The 19798-nt window shown below is 42.0% G+C and overlaps 1 protein-coding gene across 1 annotated transcript; it reads right to left on the minus strand.

Moving 5' to 3' along the window:
• Positions 1 to 2155: 2155 nt before the first annotated feature.
• Positions 2156 to 17723, minus strand: p3h1 (prolyl 3-hydroxylase 1; the record flags this gene model as incomplete). Its single annotated transcript, XM_061728312.1, has 15 exons — positions 2156 to 2662; positions 3183 to 3323; positions 5060 to 5135; positions 5213 to 5327; positions 5566 to 5716; positions 6130 to 6225; positions 6336 to 6463; positions 6578 to 6705; positions 6803 to 6855; positions 6934 to 7023; positions 8546 to 8685; positions 13395 to 13526; positions 13620 to 13809; positions 14579 to 14731; positions 17283 to 17723. Coding segments are annotated over 15 exons (2541 nt in total), but the record flags the coding sequence as incomplete, so codon positions are not given.
• Between the last annotated feature and the right edge of the window lie 2075 nt (positions 17724 to 19798).

The raw sequence follows: 19798 nt of genomic DNA on the forward strand, positions 1-19798 counted from the left end.
GAATGAAATGAGTTTGTTTGAGTGTTTAAGTGTGTATGTATGTGCATGTGCATGTGTAAGGCCCGCCCCCCCCTCGCCCCGCCTCTCTTTTCTCCTCAAATGTATTTGTTCATCTATTCATTCATGTATATATGTATGCATATGTGTATATGGATGTGCACAGTACTGGAGTTGAGGGGGGATGAGGGGGGATGGCATCACCCCTGAAATAAAACTGCCAGATCTGGCAGATTGTTCTACTTATTTCAAGTGAAAATCTACTTGAAACAGGTGAAAATTGTTGTTTTTTCCAGTGATGACTCTTGTTTTAATGTAATGAGATTGCTTTTACTAAAATGAGACATTTCAACTAGAAAAAAGACAAATATTCTTGTTAAGATTGTGAGTTTTTGCAGTGATCCATTTTACTTATCCTGTGAAGGACAGAGTCATATTGATAAGTTCAGAAAACTGTTTTTTATTGTTGTGTTTTGATGTATTTGATGTAAGCCCAGTGGATATTTAAAGCTTACAGAAGGCTGCATTTAACTGCTGCTCTGTCATTCCTGCAGTATTTCTGCGGGTGTTTTGGTCAGTGCTATTATTTGTAATAGATTATATTATTTGTAATCAGCACAAATTATCTGTCCCCATATGATCAAATCCACCATCCCCCCTGATTGTTTTTTACAACTCCAGTACTGGATGTGCATATAGGTAAATATTTTTACTTTTATTTTATTTCCCCCCCTTATACGAGCTGTATATATGTATGTATGTGCATGTGTATGACCCCCCCCCCTTTTTTCCCCTCAAATATATTTGTTCATTTATGTATATGCTTCCACCTGCCTGCTGTGTGCTGTCGACGTCCCTGACTCCCCCAGTCTGGCCTTCGGCAGGAGGGTCCCCCCTTATGAGCCTGGTCCTGCTCAAGGTTTCTTCCCTCCTAAAGGGGAGTTTTTCTTGCCACTGTTTGGCTTAAGGCTTTTCTCCCACTAAGGGAGTTTTTACCTGCCATTGTTTATATAATAATTGCTCGGGGGTTTATGTTTATGTTTATGTTTATGTTTATGTTTATGTTCATGTTCATGTTCTGGATCTCTGGAAAGCGTCTAGAGACAACATCTGTTGTATTAGACGCTATATAAATAAAATTGAATTGAATTGAATTGAATTGAATATGTGTGCATGTATGCGTAAAAGCTAAAAAATGATGTGTGATGTAGTTTGTTTGTTTTCTTCAAGTGACTTTAAGAGCAGACTTGAAAAGCCTGATGTGAACATGCCGTCTGCCCGTTGTGTGTCAGCAGGATTATATCCAGCTAGTGTCCTTATGGAGAGGATCAAGATGGTATTTAAAGAACAATGGTTCTCCTCTCAATGAAAATCTGAAAGCAGAGGTTTCTAAAAGACTGCCCCTTCAATAAATGACACAGATTTCCTGTTGACTGACTTACGTATCTTCACATCAGAGTAAAGGTTTTGTTGCAACCACTGGGAAGCTCCGGCAGTCAAATGTTCTGACTTCAACGTGACGTCAAACTCCTGTGAGCTTCCAGGGTGTTTACAGTCAGAACCAATTCCATGTTTCCCTGGAAATATTCCACCAAAAGGGAGGTTTTTATCTGAAATGTACCGTGAGTGAGCGTTAGACTCATCAGTGCCTCCATGCTGGCACCCAGTGACCACTTGTGGTACTTCAACTTTTTCCCTTCATTGAATAAAAATGTTACATTTTTATAAAAGATCACTTTTTATTCCAATGATTCAAGCTGCTCTGGAGGTTCTTCACTCATCTCACGATAACACGTCTGGGGGGTTTGCAACTCAACATCACAACATCAACTCAACTCATCTGTTTGAAACTGAGATTTAAAAGAAAAAAAAAGACAATAAACTTTCACTACAAGAACCAAACAAAAGTAGCTATGCTGTTTATGAGATTTTAAGCAGATTGTCAGCAAGAAATTACCAATCATTCATACTTATAAAACCAAGACATGACTGACATTCACACTTTAGCTTTTCACCATTTAACTTAAAAGTTGATAACATCATTGTAAGAAACTCGTGTTTTCAATTCAAACATTTACAGAGAAGAATTTATTAAAAAATAAAAAGATAAAAAACAAAATAAAATAGACACCAAAAGGAGACGAGGCCAGGGTTGTGATCAGAGCTCCACCCTGGTGGTCTGAGGGTTGGGGGCCGGCGTGGGGGCCGGCGTGTCCTCCGAGGCAGCCGCTGCCGTCGGGCTCGCCGCAGGCTTCGTCTTCTTTTTATTAACCTGCTTGGTTTGTGTTTTCACCGTCTGTTTTGCATCTTTTTTGACAGCAGGTTTGACTTTGTCCGTTGTCTTAGCCTTTGCTTGGTTTCCAGCTTTGGTCTTTGTTTTAGGCGCAGTCTTGCCCTTACTAGCCTTTTTTTCGGCACCTGCTTTCGTCTTGGGCAGCTCGACGGGTTTGGCAGCGGCCTCGGCCTCGGCTGCCGCCGCCGCGTCCAGCTTCGGTGCTGATGCTTCACCGCCTTGTTTTTCTTCCGTTGGCGCCTGGTCAGCCTGCGGGGCAGCGCTCGGTCCGACTGACTGAGGCTCGGCCGTGTCATTCACCTCTTTCTGACTAAACTCTGCATTCACAGGCGTTGAAAACATATTCAGCATCTCCTGAGCCTGAATTCTCTCCTAAAGAAAACAAACGAAAAACATTTGAGGGAAAGAAAAAATCCTTTTTAGAAACAGACATGTACAGGACTGTCTCAGAAAATTTGAATATTGTGATTTTCTGTAATGCAATTACAAAAACAAAAATGTCATACATTCTACATTCATTACAAATCAACTGAAATATTGCAAGGCTTTTATTATTTTAATATTGCTGATCATGGCTTACAGCTTAAGAAAACTCAAATATCCTATCTCAAAAAATTTGAATATTCTGGGAATCTTAATCTTAAACTGTAAGCCATAATCAGCAATATTAAAATAATAAAAGGCTTGCAATATTTCAGTTGATTTGTAATGAATCCTGAATGTATGACATTTTTGTTTTTTTAATTGCATTACAGAAAATGAAGAACTTTATCACTTTATCAATATTCAAATTTTCTGAGACAGTCCTGTATATATTTTCAGATTTTGCCATCTGTATTGAATGACATCACGGCATACATAAACTGACCCAAACCCTTGTTACGTCAGATACCTTTTCCTCGTGAGCAGGATCCAGGGTGAACCAGAGCGCCACGGCGCACCTTTGACCTTTAGTCACGGCTCTGACGCCGTGAGGGTTTTCCTTCCCAGATCCGAACCCGACAACCCGACCGCACTGTGGCCGCACCTCAGCCTGGAGCGGCCCAGAAAGGTTAGTTACTTAGCACATCCGTTCATGAAACAGGATTCAAAGATTCAAAACAAGCAAAAAAAAAAGCAACCCTCCAAAGTCATTGAACAAATATCAATGATGTTTCAGCACTGATAATCTGATAAAGAACTCATACAGTTAAATAGTCCTGAGGTCCGGTCCATTCATAAGTATAACCCGCCTATTAGTCCATTTATGGATGCAGAACTACACTTTAATGCTGTATACCCCCCTCCTATTATCATGACAGCGTTTCCACGTGTATTTGGATATTTATAGGAAGTTTTTTGGGGATCATTGCTATGGTCCATTAAGATCCAGGACGTAATGTTCTTGGACACTAATCTCGTGTTTTGGGCCATCAGGGTTTCCGTTGTTGTTTTCATTTACTATGTGGGACTTTTGTCACAGGTTTGACTTGGAAATAAACATTTTAGTTAAGGTGGTGGATGATAGATGTAGTAATGAAATGCACAGGTTCAGATAGTATCTTAGCAGACCAGGAAAACACTACACACTGTTTTCTGCGTTCATAGACTGACGCCAACACCACTTTGCTTCAACGGATGATGTTACCAGAAAACTAGCAGTTTTGGCTGTTTCACACATTTTGCTTTGAGATCAACTCTAGAAACTGGTACAAGCAATCAAACTAAAAGTGGTTCTTCAAATAGTCATGTTCCTTTCAGTTTTCCACAAATGTAATCTAAACAAATAAGGTTAAGCAATATTTATTCTAAAAAGATGAATCTGGTTCTAAAAACTTTAGATCCATATCAAAACTATTTTATGTGTAAAATCTTTAATCTTTACCTCCTATTCTGGCAGGACTTTCAGTGTTTTCACAAACAACTTTCAGAAATGTCAAAAATGCTCTCTGGTGGTGTTCCTCAGGGCTCAATACAAGGACCCATTTAGTTTTTAACAGTTTCCCCTTTGGAAGGCTCAAAAGTATTTTTAATAATGTGTCCTACCACCTTTATGCAGTTGATATTCAACTGTTACTGTCATGAGTCAGAGATAGGTTGGTTAGAAAACTTGCTTTGATTGCCATCAAAAAGTGGTTAGCCAACAACTGTCTGACAACTGAACTCTTCTTTAAAAATGGACACTGATGACGAGAAAATTCATATTTATGCTCTCTTTTGTGTTAACAAGCGTTCTTAAACCGACTGCAGATTGTGCAGCCAGGTTAGCACGTGCTCGTAGAAGGCATCATGTCACTCCCATCTTATCTTCTTTACACTGGCTCCCAGTCAAATGGATTTGGAATTTTTAGTACTGACTTTCAGGGATTTTCCTGGCAAAGCCCCAAATATAATGGACCTTTAAACCGTTTATTCCTCAGCTTATATACTTCCGTCTTCAGATCGGAAGTTTGTATCAGTCCCAAGAACTTGTTATAAAACTAGGAGACACTTTTATTTAAACAAGCTTTTAGTTGACGGGGCAACTTGACTCCGTTATCTGGACTGGTTTTGATTTTACATTTATTTTATTGTTGAGCTTTTTTCAATCAGCATTTCAATGCGAAGCACCTTCTAATCTTTTATCTGTAAAAAAGCCTGATAGAAATAAGGTTAATTGATTGATAGATTAATTGATTGAAGCACATATTAAATAGATATTATAAGTGCAGCTTTAGAAAGTCAACAGGAGGACTTAATACTTTGATACAAGGTGACGCAACATTGTAGAATGTGATGAAGAATATTTACCGTGACCGTTTTTGCATCCAGCTCTGTGAAAATGAAGTCTCCTCCTTCGAAGTCGTCGTTCAAGTAAAGGATGGCGCTGCAGGTCAGACGAGTCAGGGTGTTAGGTGTGTGCTTGTGGTGAGCACTGTGTGTACAGATACAGATTGAGCTCACCTGTAGTCTCTGTGTGTGTATGCAGGAGGCTCTTTTATACACTCGTTGAGCTCGGACACCAGCACACAGTTGTCCACATGAACTGGATGGCTCAAGTCCTGCCGCTCCTCCTCCTCTGAACAAGCAGCAGCAGAGAAAAGAGAAAAGCTTCAGAGACCCCAGTTTACACTCAATCTGCACATTCCTGACACAACACCACTTGAAAAGCATTACATCAGGTGAACGCACTAAATTAGCAGCTAAATTTAGCAGCTGTGTTTTTTTTTGCTGCATTGTTCCTTTTGATGCACATTTAAATAAACTATCTTTTATAACATTTAAAACAAGTTGGATGAAAACTGTGTGGGGTTTACCGTCAATGGCAGCCCGGCAGACCAGGTGGGAGTAGGAGAAGTAGAGTGGCTTCTCCACGTGGAAGTACGACTCCAGAACCTTCCTCACTTTCTCACTGAGGTCGAAGAACAGGCGCGCACTTTTCAGTGGGACCTTCCCCTCCTGTCCGAGCTGGAGAAACAAAGAAAACAATCATGAAAACGCGAACAAACTTCCTGTAGACCTGAGGTCTGCTCCAACTGTCGGCTCCTTCAAATGGGGCCTAAAAACATTACGGTACTGTTTACTGAAGCGTATTCTTAAATTAAATACTTACCTGCTGGACTTTACTGCCCTTATTTTAACAGCTTGTGCTTTTTATTATTTTACTTCTTTTCTTATCATCTTATCAATCTTATTTGTTATTTACTGTCTAATTATGTCTTGCCGCTTTTAATGTCAATGTAAAGCACTTTGAATTACCTTGTGTTGAATTGTGCTATATAAATAAACTTGCCTTGCCTTATTTTGCATTCACAATTTGACTAAGAGGGAAGAGGGGATGCACGTGTAATAACAGCTCGTGTAATAACACGTCTACAGACCTTGACGGCCTTCAGGACGGTGACTCCCTGGAACGTCTCGCTGGGCGTGTGCGGGGAAGGCCGCCCCCTGTAGCCATCGCCTTTCAGAGCGGCCGCCTGGGAAAACGAGTGTAAAGTCATCACACTGACATGAGGCCGAGGCGACTCGGCGAACGAGTGGACGGCGGGTGACACGGGCCGAGCTTCTCCACAGACTCTGGACTCACGTTGGAGAGGCGGTGCAGCTCCCTGCACTCGTCATCGCTGATCACGCCGTCCAGCAGCACCCGCTGAGAGCCGTTCAGCTGGCTGGACACCATGGTCACCTTGATATCGTCATACAGCAGAGCTCCTCCTGCAGGGGGAAGGTCACATTAGTATTATACCAAGTTTTTTTTTTTGGTTTTGTTTGAAATTGAATCCTCTGCTGTTGCATTTGCCGGCCAACGACTCTGTGTGTGCAGCTCACCCTCTTGCGGTACTATCATATTGGCCATATCTGAGAAATCCTTCTTCTTCTCTTCAACCAGAGTCTCAATCTCCTTCATCAGGTTTCCTATCTCCTCCGTGATCCTCGCTGCCGTCTCTTTGTCCGCCCTGAGTGACACAAATTAAAGACATACTGGTTTCATTAATGGACAACTCTTTCTCCAAACGGCAGTGGCGTGCTCCTAGCCGGGGTTTGACATCTCACTTCTGTTTGTCTCTCAGCTTCTGCGGCATGACATCTTCAGGCGTCCACGGGTCCTAACGAGAGAAGGGACACGTTTTGTTATTTGTACCCTGCAAACTGCGGCGGTCTAAGAAAGCTGGTCCTTCACTCACCGGATCTACGAAGGTGATCCCGAAGGCTTCGTATCCGAAGTAGAGCAGCTCTTTCTCCAGTACAGACTGCTGGATGTACTGTTTGATCACCTGGGGGGGTTACATTTGAAATTTAGATTATGATAGGTAAAACTACAGCGCCTAATGTCACCACATTCGACCGGTCTGTAGTCAGCAAGAAGTCAATCAGCAATAATTGTTTTGCCTTTTTTTGTCACACTGAGACACCATTTCTCATTTTTGGGGTAAGAACCAAGGCGCCTCTTCTCGTGTTTCATGTAGAGCTAATATAAGTGTCATCTTTATCGTTTCCTTTGTCCATGTAGCATGTTTGATTTTATTCTCATATCCTTATGTTGTTTAATTCAAATATAGCTACACGTCTCCAAAGAGATGCCATTAGTTCTGATGAACATTACTTTTAAACATTTCAATGACCGTCTCAGGTGAAAATGCTCGAATGAAGTTTGCCGATTCACATTAAATAGAACTGTTGTCTCTTAATGTTCACACTGTTCACTAAAAACAGGTCAAACAAGTCCTTTGTACCCCAAACCATTAAACTTTGAAATATTGCTAGGAAATAGCACCCCAGCTGGCCGGGCAATACCATGTACAAGTGGATGCACCGTGTCTGTGTTACTGTTCTGTGTCCCTGTTTTTATGCTATGTTTGTCAAATTGCCATGTGTGTCTTTTGCTACTAACAAATTTCCCCACGCGGACAATAAACACATATCCATCTAGACCAGGGGTCAGCAACCCAAATGTTGAAAAAGCCATATTGGACCAAAAACACAAAAAACAAATATGTCTGGGGCCGCAAAAAATGAAAAGTCTTGTATTAGAATGAAGGCAAATGACGAAAAACAAAATGTTGAGAAAAAAGTCGAAATGTCGAGAAAAAAAGTCGAAATGTCGAGAAAAGTCAAAATTTCGAGAAAAAAAGTTGAAATGTTGAGAAAAAAGTCGAAATGTTCAGAAAAAAAGTCGAAATGTTGAGAAAAGTCGAAATGTTGAGGAAATAGTGGAAATGTCGAGAAAAAGTCGAAATGTCGAGATTAATGTTGAAGTACAATCTTGAGATAAAAGTCGAAATGTTGAGAAAAAAGTTGAAATGTCGAGATTAAAAAGGAAAGAAAAAGGAAGAAAAAAGAAAAAAAGGAAAAAAAGAAAAAAAGAGAAAAAAAGGTCAAACACTTTTGAAAAAGCTCCAGGAGCCACTAGGCGGCGCTAAAGAGCTCTAGAGCTCTAGAGCCGCGGGTTGCCGACCCCCGATCTAGATGGATTTTTTTTTATTTTTTCTGACAAAAAGAATGCAAATATCTTATTGGATGAGTTGTCAAAACTGAGCATGATAGTTTTTTAAAGAGAAGAAGACATCCAGTCTTGACAACTAGCCGATGTCACATCTAGGTTTTTGGCATTAACGACTCTCCTCGCTGCTTCTCTAAAGGCCAGTGAGAAAATCAGGATTTCAGTCTCGATCGGGCCTTTCCTGAAGTGTTTTGTGCCTGTATCTTCATGGTTTAGGAGAAAACTGAGTGAGTGCATTGAGACGGAGGAGCCGTGGATGAAAGCCAGTTAGACAGCTCAGACCGGAGTAACCGTACCTGTCTGGCCGAGATGCCCTTGGCCTGCTCCTCGCCCAGCACCACAGAATAATAATTCAGGTTCTGGTTCATCACCACGTCCGCAGGGTGGAACAGCAGGTACGTCCGAGCACACTCTATCGCTTTTTCATACTTTTCACCTGCAGACGGACAGAAGAACCGGGGTGAAGGGCGGGAAAAGCATGGGCTGTTAGTCAGGGGGGTTGGTTCTGGTTTACACCAGCAGTGCGCTCTGACCAGACAGCTTCTCTTTCCCACAGGAAAACTCAACAATTTCTTTTTAAAGTCTTGGAACATGTATATCTTCAAAGTTACAGTAGAATATAATATTTTTGAATACCACTTTGTTATTTCAAGTAGACCCAATAAACAGACTTTTATTAGGCAGCTCAGGCTTTAGGGAATTATCTCAGATACTACAAGACCATCAAAGGACATTTCCATTTTTCTCTGGATTTCTAAAACTGTGTGATAATTATTAAAGTGGATATCACCTGCATGAACTAAAAAACCTTTCTACTCTATTATTAACCTAATAATAGGGGAAGATTTTTTTTTTACTGTGCACCTCAAGAAAAAAGTCTAAATGCCAAGATTAATGTTGAAATACAATTTTGAGAAAAAAGTCTAAATATCGAGAAAAATGTTGAAATACAATTTCAAGAATAAAGTTGAAATTTCGCCTTTTTTCTCAACATTTCAACTTTATTCACAAAATTTTGACTTTTTTCTAAACATTTCAACTATATTTTTCGAAATTGTACTTCAACATTAATCTCGACATTTCAACTTTTTTCTCCAATTTCAACTTTTTTTTTTACATTTTGACTTTTTTCTCTAAGTACATTCTCTAAGTACATTCTCTAAGTACTTCCGTATTAACATAATAACTGACATGATGAATAAAATACTCATCACCTTTTATGATAACGTACTAACAAGACAACCATTGGTTTCTATATTTGTGCCTCATCAGTTGCATCTTAACTGCAAAGATGTTACCCTGGTGATAAGAGGATGGCTTTTAGTCTTCTGATATTTTTGCACGTATAACGGCTTCATAAAAAGCCAAGACGTGCACGGCCTACTCAGCGCACACAGTCGGTACATCGTCTTTCAGGTCTACGGTTTCAAAAATCAGGAAATACAAAAAAAACAACTTCCACCTAACTTAAAATGAGGTGAGTGCGAGCTCAGATAACGACACAAACCAACATCTCCCAGCTCTTCCTCAACCTTCGATATCGTGTTCTCCACATTGATATAGAATTGATTTTCATTTTGGATGCTTCTCCTAAACATTTTAAACATCTTTTGTTCACATTTTTATCCAAACAAAAGGTTTGCTGATGTGCTCGGAGTCACTGGCTTCTGAAGAGCTCACGGCTCACCAGGCTGCGCTAGCGTGTGATTTAGGGCTGGGGATCCATGCAAATGTCAAGCATCAATTCAATTCCAATTCTTAAGATTCAGAATCGATTATCAAGATTTGATTCGATCCGATTTGATTCAATTCTGATATCAATTTGGGTTAGTGTTATTAAAACAGTTTTTTGAGCTGTTGCATGAATTATATGACTGTAGTTATTCAACATATTAATACTAGTTTTATATTGAGATTCAACAGCATGTATTGCAGCTAATGATGCTGTAAGGACCAATCAGCTCCCAGAATGCTGATAGAACTGCTTTCAGAAACATAGTGCGGCAGAATTACCAAACAGATCCAGGGAGGAAACAGAGGCCGTAGGAAATCGTTTTTATTTTTTCCCACATTCCGTTTTAATTTTTTCCATTTTCGCTCTATTTTGGTTTTTCATTTTTGAGAATTTGGTTTTTAGCATTTTATGCAAATATAACCCCAAGACAGTAAATAAAGTAATGAAATATAGACAATTTATGCAATTATAACTGAAAACTTTAATGTTTTCATACCTTTAAACATATTTAAAGGCAAAAGCGTGGCACCAGTTAATCTTGTGTCCAACAAAACAATCCTTTTTTTGGGCATAAACACAAAAATACCAAAAGTTGTAATGTAATGATGGGAAAAAAAATTGATCTATAGACATACAAATCGATTTTTAGGAATTAATATGAGGATCGATTTAGAATCGGAAAATCGATTTTTTCAACACAGGCCACGATACAAACCACATTTTCAGAGGTAACTGCGGCGCTTAAGCGTTGCTATGACGCGGTAGTGTAGATGTTTGCATCATATTCTAGATGAAGTATGAGAATTGAGTTGATTTTGGAGCTCAGACAAAGATACTTGGCTGATGACACACCAGCAACTACTGAGAGGAGCAGTGCCTTGCATTTAACGGCAGACCCCAGACTGCATGCAATTTACAGAGCCCGCCCCACACAAGGCTTGTTGTGCGTTTGTGAAACAGTGACTGTGCCGAAAATGGTTTCCAAGCTTTGAAACGTTTGAAACTCGCCTCCACAGCGACATCTACTGGACATAACCTGAGATTCTGTGTTTGTGTTTGGTGAAACAAGGACTCAGAAGAGCGATATAAAATCCCAAGCCAGGCGTCGCTTATTTATCACATTATCCTCAAATAAAGTGACAGACAACAAACGGGGCTGTAAGGGTGAGGCTGTTCTCCATTCACAAGATTCCCTGGTTTCATCCGTCACCTGACAGAGTCCATTAGTACGTTGGTTTTGCTCGTACATGGGTGTTACAATCACATGCATGGATACGAGTAAATATCAGTGAACGGTGCTGATTATGGTGTTCTTCTCTGCACCAGCAGGACGGCCCATCTCTCCACGCACATCTCTGCACCCCTCAATAAAGAACATTAATCATACGTGTGTTAATGAAGACGTCGCATCCACATGGTCGAGTTCTTCGTCCGATGCAGCCGCGGGAGTGTCCGATCATCCACCTCAAAGACAAAGCACTGGAGCAAACGATCATGCAGTGATGCCTAGGCCTGTGTTGAAAAAAATCGATTTTCCGATTCTAAATTGATTCTCATATTCATTTCTGGGTGTGGAGGCGCTGATGGAGCTGATGGGCTGAACTTGAAATCCCTTCAAGAGGTTCACCCGAAAGATTTGGTGTTTCTTCTTCTTCACAGGAAGATACGGTTTGTAGTTTATTTTACCAAAGCATCTGGTGACCTGGTAAGGCCCTTGCCACTTAGCTAGAATCTAATTATCATTATTATTAGTAGGAAGCAGCAGGAGCAGCTGCGGTCCTGGATGAAAGCTCTTTTCCCCGGCCTCCTGGTCGTCCCAGGTATTTGTGGGCTTGGAGCTGCAGCTCAGTCATCTGCTCAGTGATTCTCTCAACTTCACCACGTGTGCCAGCACATTTTCCCCGAGCTGCCCTCAGGTTCTCCCGGCATTCCTTCAGCAAGCTTGCATCATGCAGACCGGTCCTATAAACTCCCAGCACACGCCAGTCCCGCTTAGACAGAAGAAACATTCCCCACTTTTCTCCGTCTCCGTGGCATGTGACTTGTAGTAACATGTCTTTTTTTTAGGAAAGTAACAGGAGAGTGGGGGGAGCAGAAGGAGGGGGAGGCCATTACATTTAGGACACCCTTTTATCCAAAGCAGTTCACAACAGAGGACAAACACAGAGCTCAGAGGGCACATCTGCAGAAATGGGATTGAGACAAAAGTAAAATCTAATAGTCTCAGGCCATTTTTGATCCAGACGTTGTGGTGGATCAATACGGATGAGGATTAAAACAGAACCTTTAATGTTTGATTAAAAAGCTCGACCAGACCAGCTGACTGGAGTTGATGCGGGGCGGTCTTGATACCTTTAAACCCACCGAACCATTAACCTGCTGGAGTAAAGCTAGTCCACCATCTGTGGGGACGTCTTCAGCTACACCTCCTCGTACGCAAAAACTTGGAAAACCTCTGAATTGTGAGCGGTATAGTCACAGACTACCGATATGAAACGGTTACAAGAGGAACATCTTTCGAGAGGGCCCACTACATCCACCCATACTCAAATGTCGCTTTTACACGAGTACCTACTCGGCTCTACTCATCTCAACTCGGCCTGGTTTCTTTTCCATAACAATTCAGCACCTGGAGCAGAAGTAGGAGGTTGGAGAAGCTGCTGTGACGTATTTGATTGTGTGATCTAAACGAAGAAGACAACAACACTAAAGATGTAGAACCTGGCTGTGGCTTGTGTTCGATATCGAGTTAAAAAATGAGAGTGAGAGAAGATTCAAGCGGCAACGCTTTTTTTTAGTTTGTTTGTCTCAACGCTGCTGAAAGGTCAGCAGCTATGAAGTGACAGAGCTCCTGGTAGATCTGGTCGTTCCTTATCGCCCGTCTAGATCCCTTTTTAATTCTCTCCTCAGTCACCAGGTTTATGAACATCTGCACCTCAGAGTTGGATCATGAAACAGACTTTTGCGCTGCCGCGAGTCGCTCTTTCGCTGATTTCCTCCTCCTGACTCAGACGTCTGACTCCAACCCCCCGACCAATCGGTGGCCTGTAGTGTGATGATGTCAGATGAAGCCCGACCTTGGCAGAAAAAGTATCTACTCGGCACGTTAGACCCCTAGTGGAAAAGCACCAAACCGAGGTGAGGCGAATCGAGTCGGGCTGCGTAGGTACTAGTGGAAAAGCACCAAAATGGTCCATCCAGGGCAGGCCGTGGCTGAAGTGGTGGCGTGAGACACACCTTTGTTAGAACAGACCCGACATGTTTGACATGACGCACAAAACCGCCGTATTTGACTGTAAACTGGTCACATAAAATGAAATCAAATCCTATGAAGAGACTTAGGAAAAGCAAGATGGAGTGCTCCAAGCGTTTTACCAGAGCTGAACAATGAAGGAACATAACAGACTCACTGTTGTAGTAGGAGAACTGCAAGTAGTTGAACTGAGAGGCCAGAAAGTCTTCAAAGGGCTTGTCTCTGCCCGCCGCCGAGGCCAGCTCCACAGAGCAGTGCTGCTTGCAGTTCAGCACCTGCATGTAGTGATCTGACGAACACAAACACATTCACTCACTCTTTATGTTCTCGTACTACACGTACTGGGTTTCTCTCGATGCAGATCCGTCACCGAGGGACTCACCCGTCACGGTCTGGAACAGGTCTGCGCTGTACTCCATGTAGTTGTATCCATCGTAGCGGTAGGATCCCTCACACAGAGCTCGACATTCCTTGTCGGCCGTGAAGTATTCCTCCAAGGCTACTTCAAAATGCTCCGCCGCCGGGCCAAAAGTGTCGTCGCTGTAGTCGCGTTTCCCCAGCAGAAACTCGGCCTGAGGAAATAAGTGTGCATCACTGCTCACGTTACGTGAAATTAAACCATTCGTCCTTTTTGGTCTGTGCCGGCAAAGTACTGTAAAATACACAAAGATCGGACCACCTCCAAATACCGGACGTGAAACTCATCCAAGGAGAGGTTTGTTCTGTTTTTTGTTTTTTTCTATTCGGTTTCACACTAATACAAGGGTGAAGAAAAAAATAACAACAACAAAAAACATGAGAAAAAATTCACATAAGGAAAATATTTAAAAAAAAAACAAAACAAAAAAACAACAAGAAGAAATATGTGTGAGGAGTGGTTAGAAGCCTACAAAGTATATAGGCTTATATGAAAACCACACCCAAACAATATACTAAAGTTAAGATATTAACAAATATAAAAATCACAATTACATATTAAATGCACAAACTGAACATTTCCTGTAAAGGAAAAAGTGAAAAAAACATAGGGGTCCTATTATTCTAAATCAAATGATTTAGAGAAGAGAGCATTCATAAGTTTCTTTTTGTACATGGACAGTGACAAAGATAAATCAATTAAATGTACATAATTGTTCCACATGATAACTGCACGGTAAGTGCAACAATGTCGGGTTGAATAACTATGAACTTGAGAGTTATTAACAAAATAGTATCTAAAACCATGAGGTAAATCTTGAGTCTTATGATTCACTTTAAAGACAAATGTACAGATTTGAAGAATGTTGATGTCATGGATAGTCAATAATTGCAGTTTAAAGACGGTAACAGGAGAGTTCTCACCATGTGTGGCCTGGTCTCCAGATCCTTGAAGTCCTCCGGCCGTACTCCCGCCATCATCCTGTAGTAGTCCAGGTTCTGCTTCATCTCCATGTGATCGGGATTGGCCAGGAAGAAAGTGTTGGCCGCCGCCACTGCCTTGTCCAGTTTGTTGATCTGAAAAACCAGAAAGCTGATTAAACTGGCTTCCACAAATGTGCCTGTTTTCACCTGGGTTCCAAAGATGGATCAGTTCATCCAAACGGAACTGGAGGATAAGATACCGTATCCGCACTATAAGGCGCACCTAAAAGCCTTTAATTTTCTTAAAAACCGGCAGTGCACCTTATATATGATCATTACGGTAATTTCTGTTACTGTAGTCAGGGGGATTGTGGGTAATGTAGTTGGTTCGCCGAAGTAACGGCGCTAAAACCGGCAGGAATCGTCACAGATTCCGTCACAGACTGGGAACCAGTTCGTCCAACTGGGAACCAGCTCATCCAACTTAGTTGCTAGAGCTACTTCCCAGTTGGGGCGAGTTGAGTCCCAGTTACTGGAACTCAACTCGCCCAACTGGGACCCAGCTCATCCAACTGGGAACCAGCTCGTCCAACTGGGACTCAACTCACCCAACTGGGAACCAGCTCGTCCAACTGGGAACCAGCTCGTCCAACTGGGAACCAGCTCGTCCAACTGGGAACCAGCTCGTCCAACTGGGAACCAGCTCACCCAACTGGGAACCGGTTTGCCCAACTGGGAACCAGCTCGTCCAACTGGGACTCAACTCGCCCAACTGGGAACCAGCTCGCCCAACTGGGACTCAACTCGCCCAACTGGGAACCAGCTCGTCCAACTGGGACTCAACTTGCCCAACTGGGAACTAGCTCCCCCAACTGGGAACCACCTCGTCCAACTGGGAACCAGCTCATCCAACTGGGAACCAGCTCATCCAACTGGGACCCAGCTCATCCAACTGGGAACCAGCTCATCCAACTTGGACTCAACTCGCCCAACTGGGAACCAGCTCGTTCAACTGGAACAGGTCTCACCCTGCTGAGCGACAGCAGGCCCCAGCAGAGCTCTGCTAGTCCTCATATCAGTTATGGAGAACTTGTTTCAGATATCATTTCAGTAGCAACATGGTTGGTTAACCGCGACCCGGTTAGAAAAACCATTGATCACACAATAATAAAAAAATAAAAAACTATCTCTGAGGTATTTAGGAGCCGATAGCAACAGGGACTGATGGCTGGCACCTCGGGACAGAATATCTGCAGCCAGAGGAAAGTGGCACGAACTCTTTAAAGAGCAGGTAGCACAGATCAGTCAGTTTTGCGCTACAGAAACCGGAGATAAACACCGGCTCTATGGGCAACAAGGCTCGAAAAAGGACATACTATACAGATCAGTCAGAGGAGGACGGTTTCTTCAAAGTTCTGGCTTTGGTGCGACCTCACCACAGGCCCGGTTCTACAAGGGTGCATAAGCATTGCACCCTCAGTTTATGTGTTTGCTCAGTTGAAAAGACGAAAAGAAAACGGACAAATGCGCGCGCGTTAAGCCTGATTTATGGTTCCGCGTTAAATCGACGGCGTAGCCTACGGCGTAGGGTACGCGGCGACACGCACCGTACCTTCGCGTCCCCGCGACGCCGTAAGCTCTGCGTTGGTGCAACACAGAACCATAAATCAGCCAGTGTCCATCACTCATCTGGGTCCAGCAGGTACCTGCACCAGCAAGACGCTGCTCTCTGCTGCTCCATTAACACAAAGTAACGATGGATATTCGGAAGTGGTTCAAGCACAACCACGCCAACAAGTTTATATTTCTGGTTATATTTATTTTTGTTATTTATTTTTCTATGTTTTATTTTCTGTTGCTAGATTGTCTGATGGGTGAGGTAGTCCAGACTAAATGTAGTATTTTCTATGTTCTGCAGCGATATTGCTGCAAAAATGCACTTGAAAGACACTTTAAATATTATTGTTTGACTGGTATCATTCCACTTGAAATGACTGTCATGTTTAGTGATGGTTTTGAGCTGTATAGATAAAATTAGTTTGAATTTCTATGTTTTATTTTCAGGGTAAGAAACATCTGTTGCTAGATTGTCTGATGGGTGAGGAAGCCCAGACTAAATGTAGCATTTTCTTTGTTCTGCAGCAATATTGCTGCAATAAAGCATTTGAAATACAATTTAAATATTCTTGTTTTGCTAGTATCATTCCGCTTGAAATGATGGGAAAATGCATAATTTAGTGTTGAATAAGGTGCCAGGCATGTGCACCCCCTCTGATCTGAGGTGCAGCCCTAGTCAGTCATTTTATACAACCAGCCCTGCCTCACCACACACTTTAACTGGGCCTAGAGGCAACTTTTTGAAGTGGTTAATCCATACCAGCAGACAAATGAAACATTACAGATTCAATAGAACAAAAAAGGCAACATTTTCAAGTGCAAAGCACATTAGATAGAAATGACCTTCAGATCAGGTTTGAAATGATGGGTTTCCAGCCCTACGTCACGGTGAGACGTGGCACGGCTGCAGGATCGCCTCTGTTTGGGGGGCTGGGACTTTTAAAGCATCAGCTGAACACAAAATGCCAGAAACTTTTCCCTTTTGTGTTTAACATGCGTTTTCACGGCCGGTGAAACATTTCCAAACACAGTTGCAGCAGCCCTATGAAACCTAACGCTTGAACATCCACGGCCGCCTCGTAACTACCTTGAAATAAGCGACTTGTAAATAGTTATACGGCGTCCTCTTCTTAAACTCCAGCTCCACTTCCTCGGAGACGTGGTGCAGGGTGGGCGAGCCGAGCTTCTCCGTCTCGCAGGAGTTCACACAATCCGCCCGCCTGAGGATTTTGTGGAAGAAGCCCAGGTCCTCCACGGAGCCGAGGCCGGGCACCGGCACCCCCACGCCGGCCAGGGGCTCCCCGAAGGCGGTTTGGTTGGCGCAGCGGAGCCGGCAGCGCGCCTTCGCCTGGCGGAGCAGCGCTCTGCTGCGCAGCGCCTTCTCCATGTGCAGGATGACCGACAGCCAGTCCGCCCTGTTGTACGCTTCCACCGCCACGTCGAACAGCACGTCGTAGGGCTCCGGGAGCAGCAGCTCGCTGCCGGGGCCGGGGCCGGGGCCGGGGCCGGGGCCGGGGCCGGGGCCGGGGCTGGGGCTGGGGCTGGGGCTGGGGTTGGGGTCGGAGCGGCTCAGCCCCGCCAGGCAGAGCAGCAGCAGCGCGGTGCGGGGCTCCATGGTGCAGCGAGCAGGGCAGCAGGACCGGGACGGGGGACGGGAGGGGGCCGGCAGAGAGGGGCCCGGAGCCGGGGGAGGAGGGCCCACTGGCCCCGGGCGGGACCTCGCGTTCGGAGGTGGGGTTGAAGGGAACACACACACACCCCTCCAAACATCTGGGACTCACGCTGGAGATCATACTCTCATCTAAAGCCTGAATTATATGGTACGACGGAGTATTAGGGCCAAACTAAGACAAAAAAAAAAAATGGAAATTACGAGAATAAAGTCATAATAATATGAGAATAAAGTCGTAAAATTACGAGAATAAAGTTATAATATTACGAGAATAAAGTCGTAATATTTTGAGAATAAAGTCGTAATATTTTGAGAATAAAGTCGTAATATTACGAGAATAAAGTCGTAATATTAAATATATTATGAATATATATAACTTTATAAGATGCTCAATATTCCTCATTTTAACACAGGGAGAAGATACTCTTCCTGTTAGAGTTCTCATAAATTATATTCTCATAATATTACGACTTTATTCTCATAAATTACCACTTTATTCTCATAAATTACGACTTTATTCTCGTAATATTACGACTTTATTCTCGTAATATTACGACTTTATTCTCATAATATTACGACTTTATTCTCATTATGACTTTATTTTCGTAATTTTGCGATTTTATTCTCTTTTGTCTTAGTTTGGCCCTAATAATCAGTGGTAATATGGAGGTAGATTTGTGTCTTAATTATTCAATAAAAAAAAAAAGATTGCTTCAATCAAAAAATATATTTTCAATTGTATACATTCATACATATTTCTTCAAATCGAAAACAATATTTTCAATTAAAAAAAAAGTGTTCAAATGTAATTTTTTGGTCTCAAATATTTTTTTTGCATTCACACACTTTTTTTCTTTGTTTGAATAAGTTTTTTTTTACTGAAGTGATTTTTTTTCATTTTCTTTCTTTCTTTCCTTTTTGAAGCAACTTCTTTTTTGATTAAATGATAAAGACACAAATGTCCTACCCATAATATGGCCCAAACACAAAAAAACTCAAAAAAGTTGCTTCAAACAAAAAAACCTTCACTTCTATCAAAGAAAACATTTCCAATCAAAGAAAAACAGTGTTCAAATGCATTTTTTGGAATCTCAAATATTCTTTTGCATTCAAACACTTTTCTTTGATTGAAATCATTTTTATTGATTGAAGTGAATTTTTTTTATTGAAAATATATTTTTTGATCTTTTTTTGATTTTTTGATTTTTTTTGATTGAATAATTAAGACACAAATCTACCTCCATAGAATTATGGTTCTGCGTTAAATCGACGCAGAGCCTACAGCATAGTAACGTGTAACGCAGAACCATAAATCAGCCTTAAAGCAGGGCCTGCCCAAGCCTCCATGGGGCCCTAAGCAAAATGTGATTTTGGGGCCCTCTATTACTGCCAATAATACTGATTATTGATCATTCACGCACCCACTATAATCTTATTTCATGTTCTTCTATAGCAAAAATGTGTTGAATTTTTAAAAAAGAAAGCTATAAAGACATGATGATAGATAAGTACAGACTGGTTCCCGGGTAATGGAATGATGTCATACAGAAAAGAAACAAAAGGATGGGTACATTGAGTATTATTATGATAAACACGTGTGTATGTGTGTACAGATACATGTGTACATATGTATGTGGATATGTAATGTGCTTGTATACATGTATGTACATGTATGGATATACAGTATGTGTAGGTACGTCATAAGCAGATATGTATGCATGTATATGTGCATATGCTCTTTGTTGTTGTTAGCTATTATTCATTTGTTGTAATTCAAACATGTCACACAAAATATATTTTGAAATGTAAGAAGGGGGGGGGGGGGGGGGGGGGGTATTCACAAGCTGAGGCTTCAGCCCTGACCCTTTGGTTGTGATCTAAGTGTACATGCTTGGTGGTGACCAATACATTTTTTTTATTCATTCATTCAT

This window comes from Cololabis saira, chromosome 8 (assembly GCF_033807715.1).
Source record: "Cololabis saira isolate AMF1-May2022 chromosome 8, fColSai1.1, whole genome shotgun sequence".
NCBI lineage: Eukaryota > Metazoa > Chordata > Actinopteri > Beloniformes > Belonidae > Cololabis > Cololabis saira.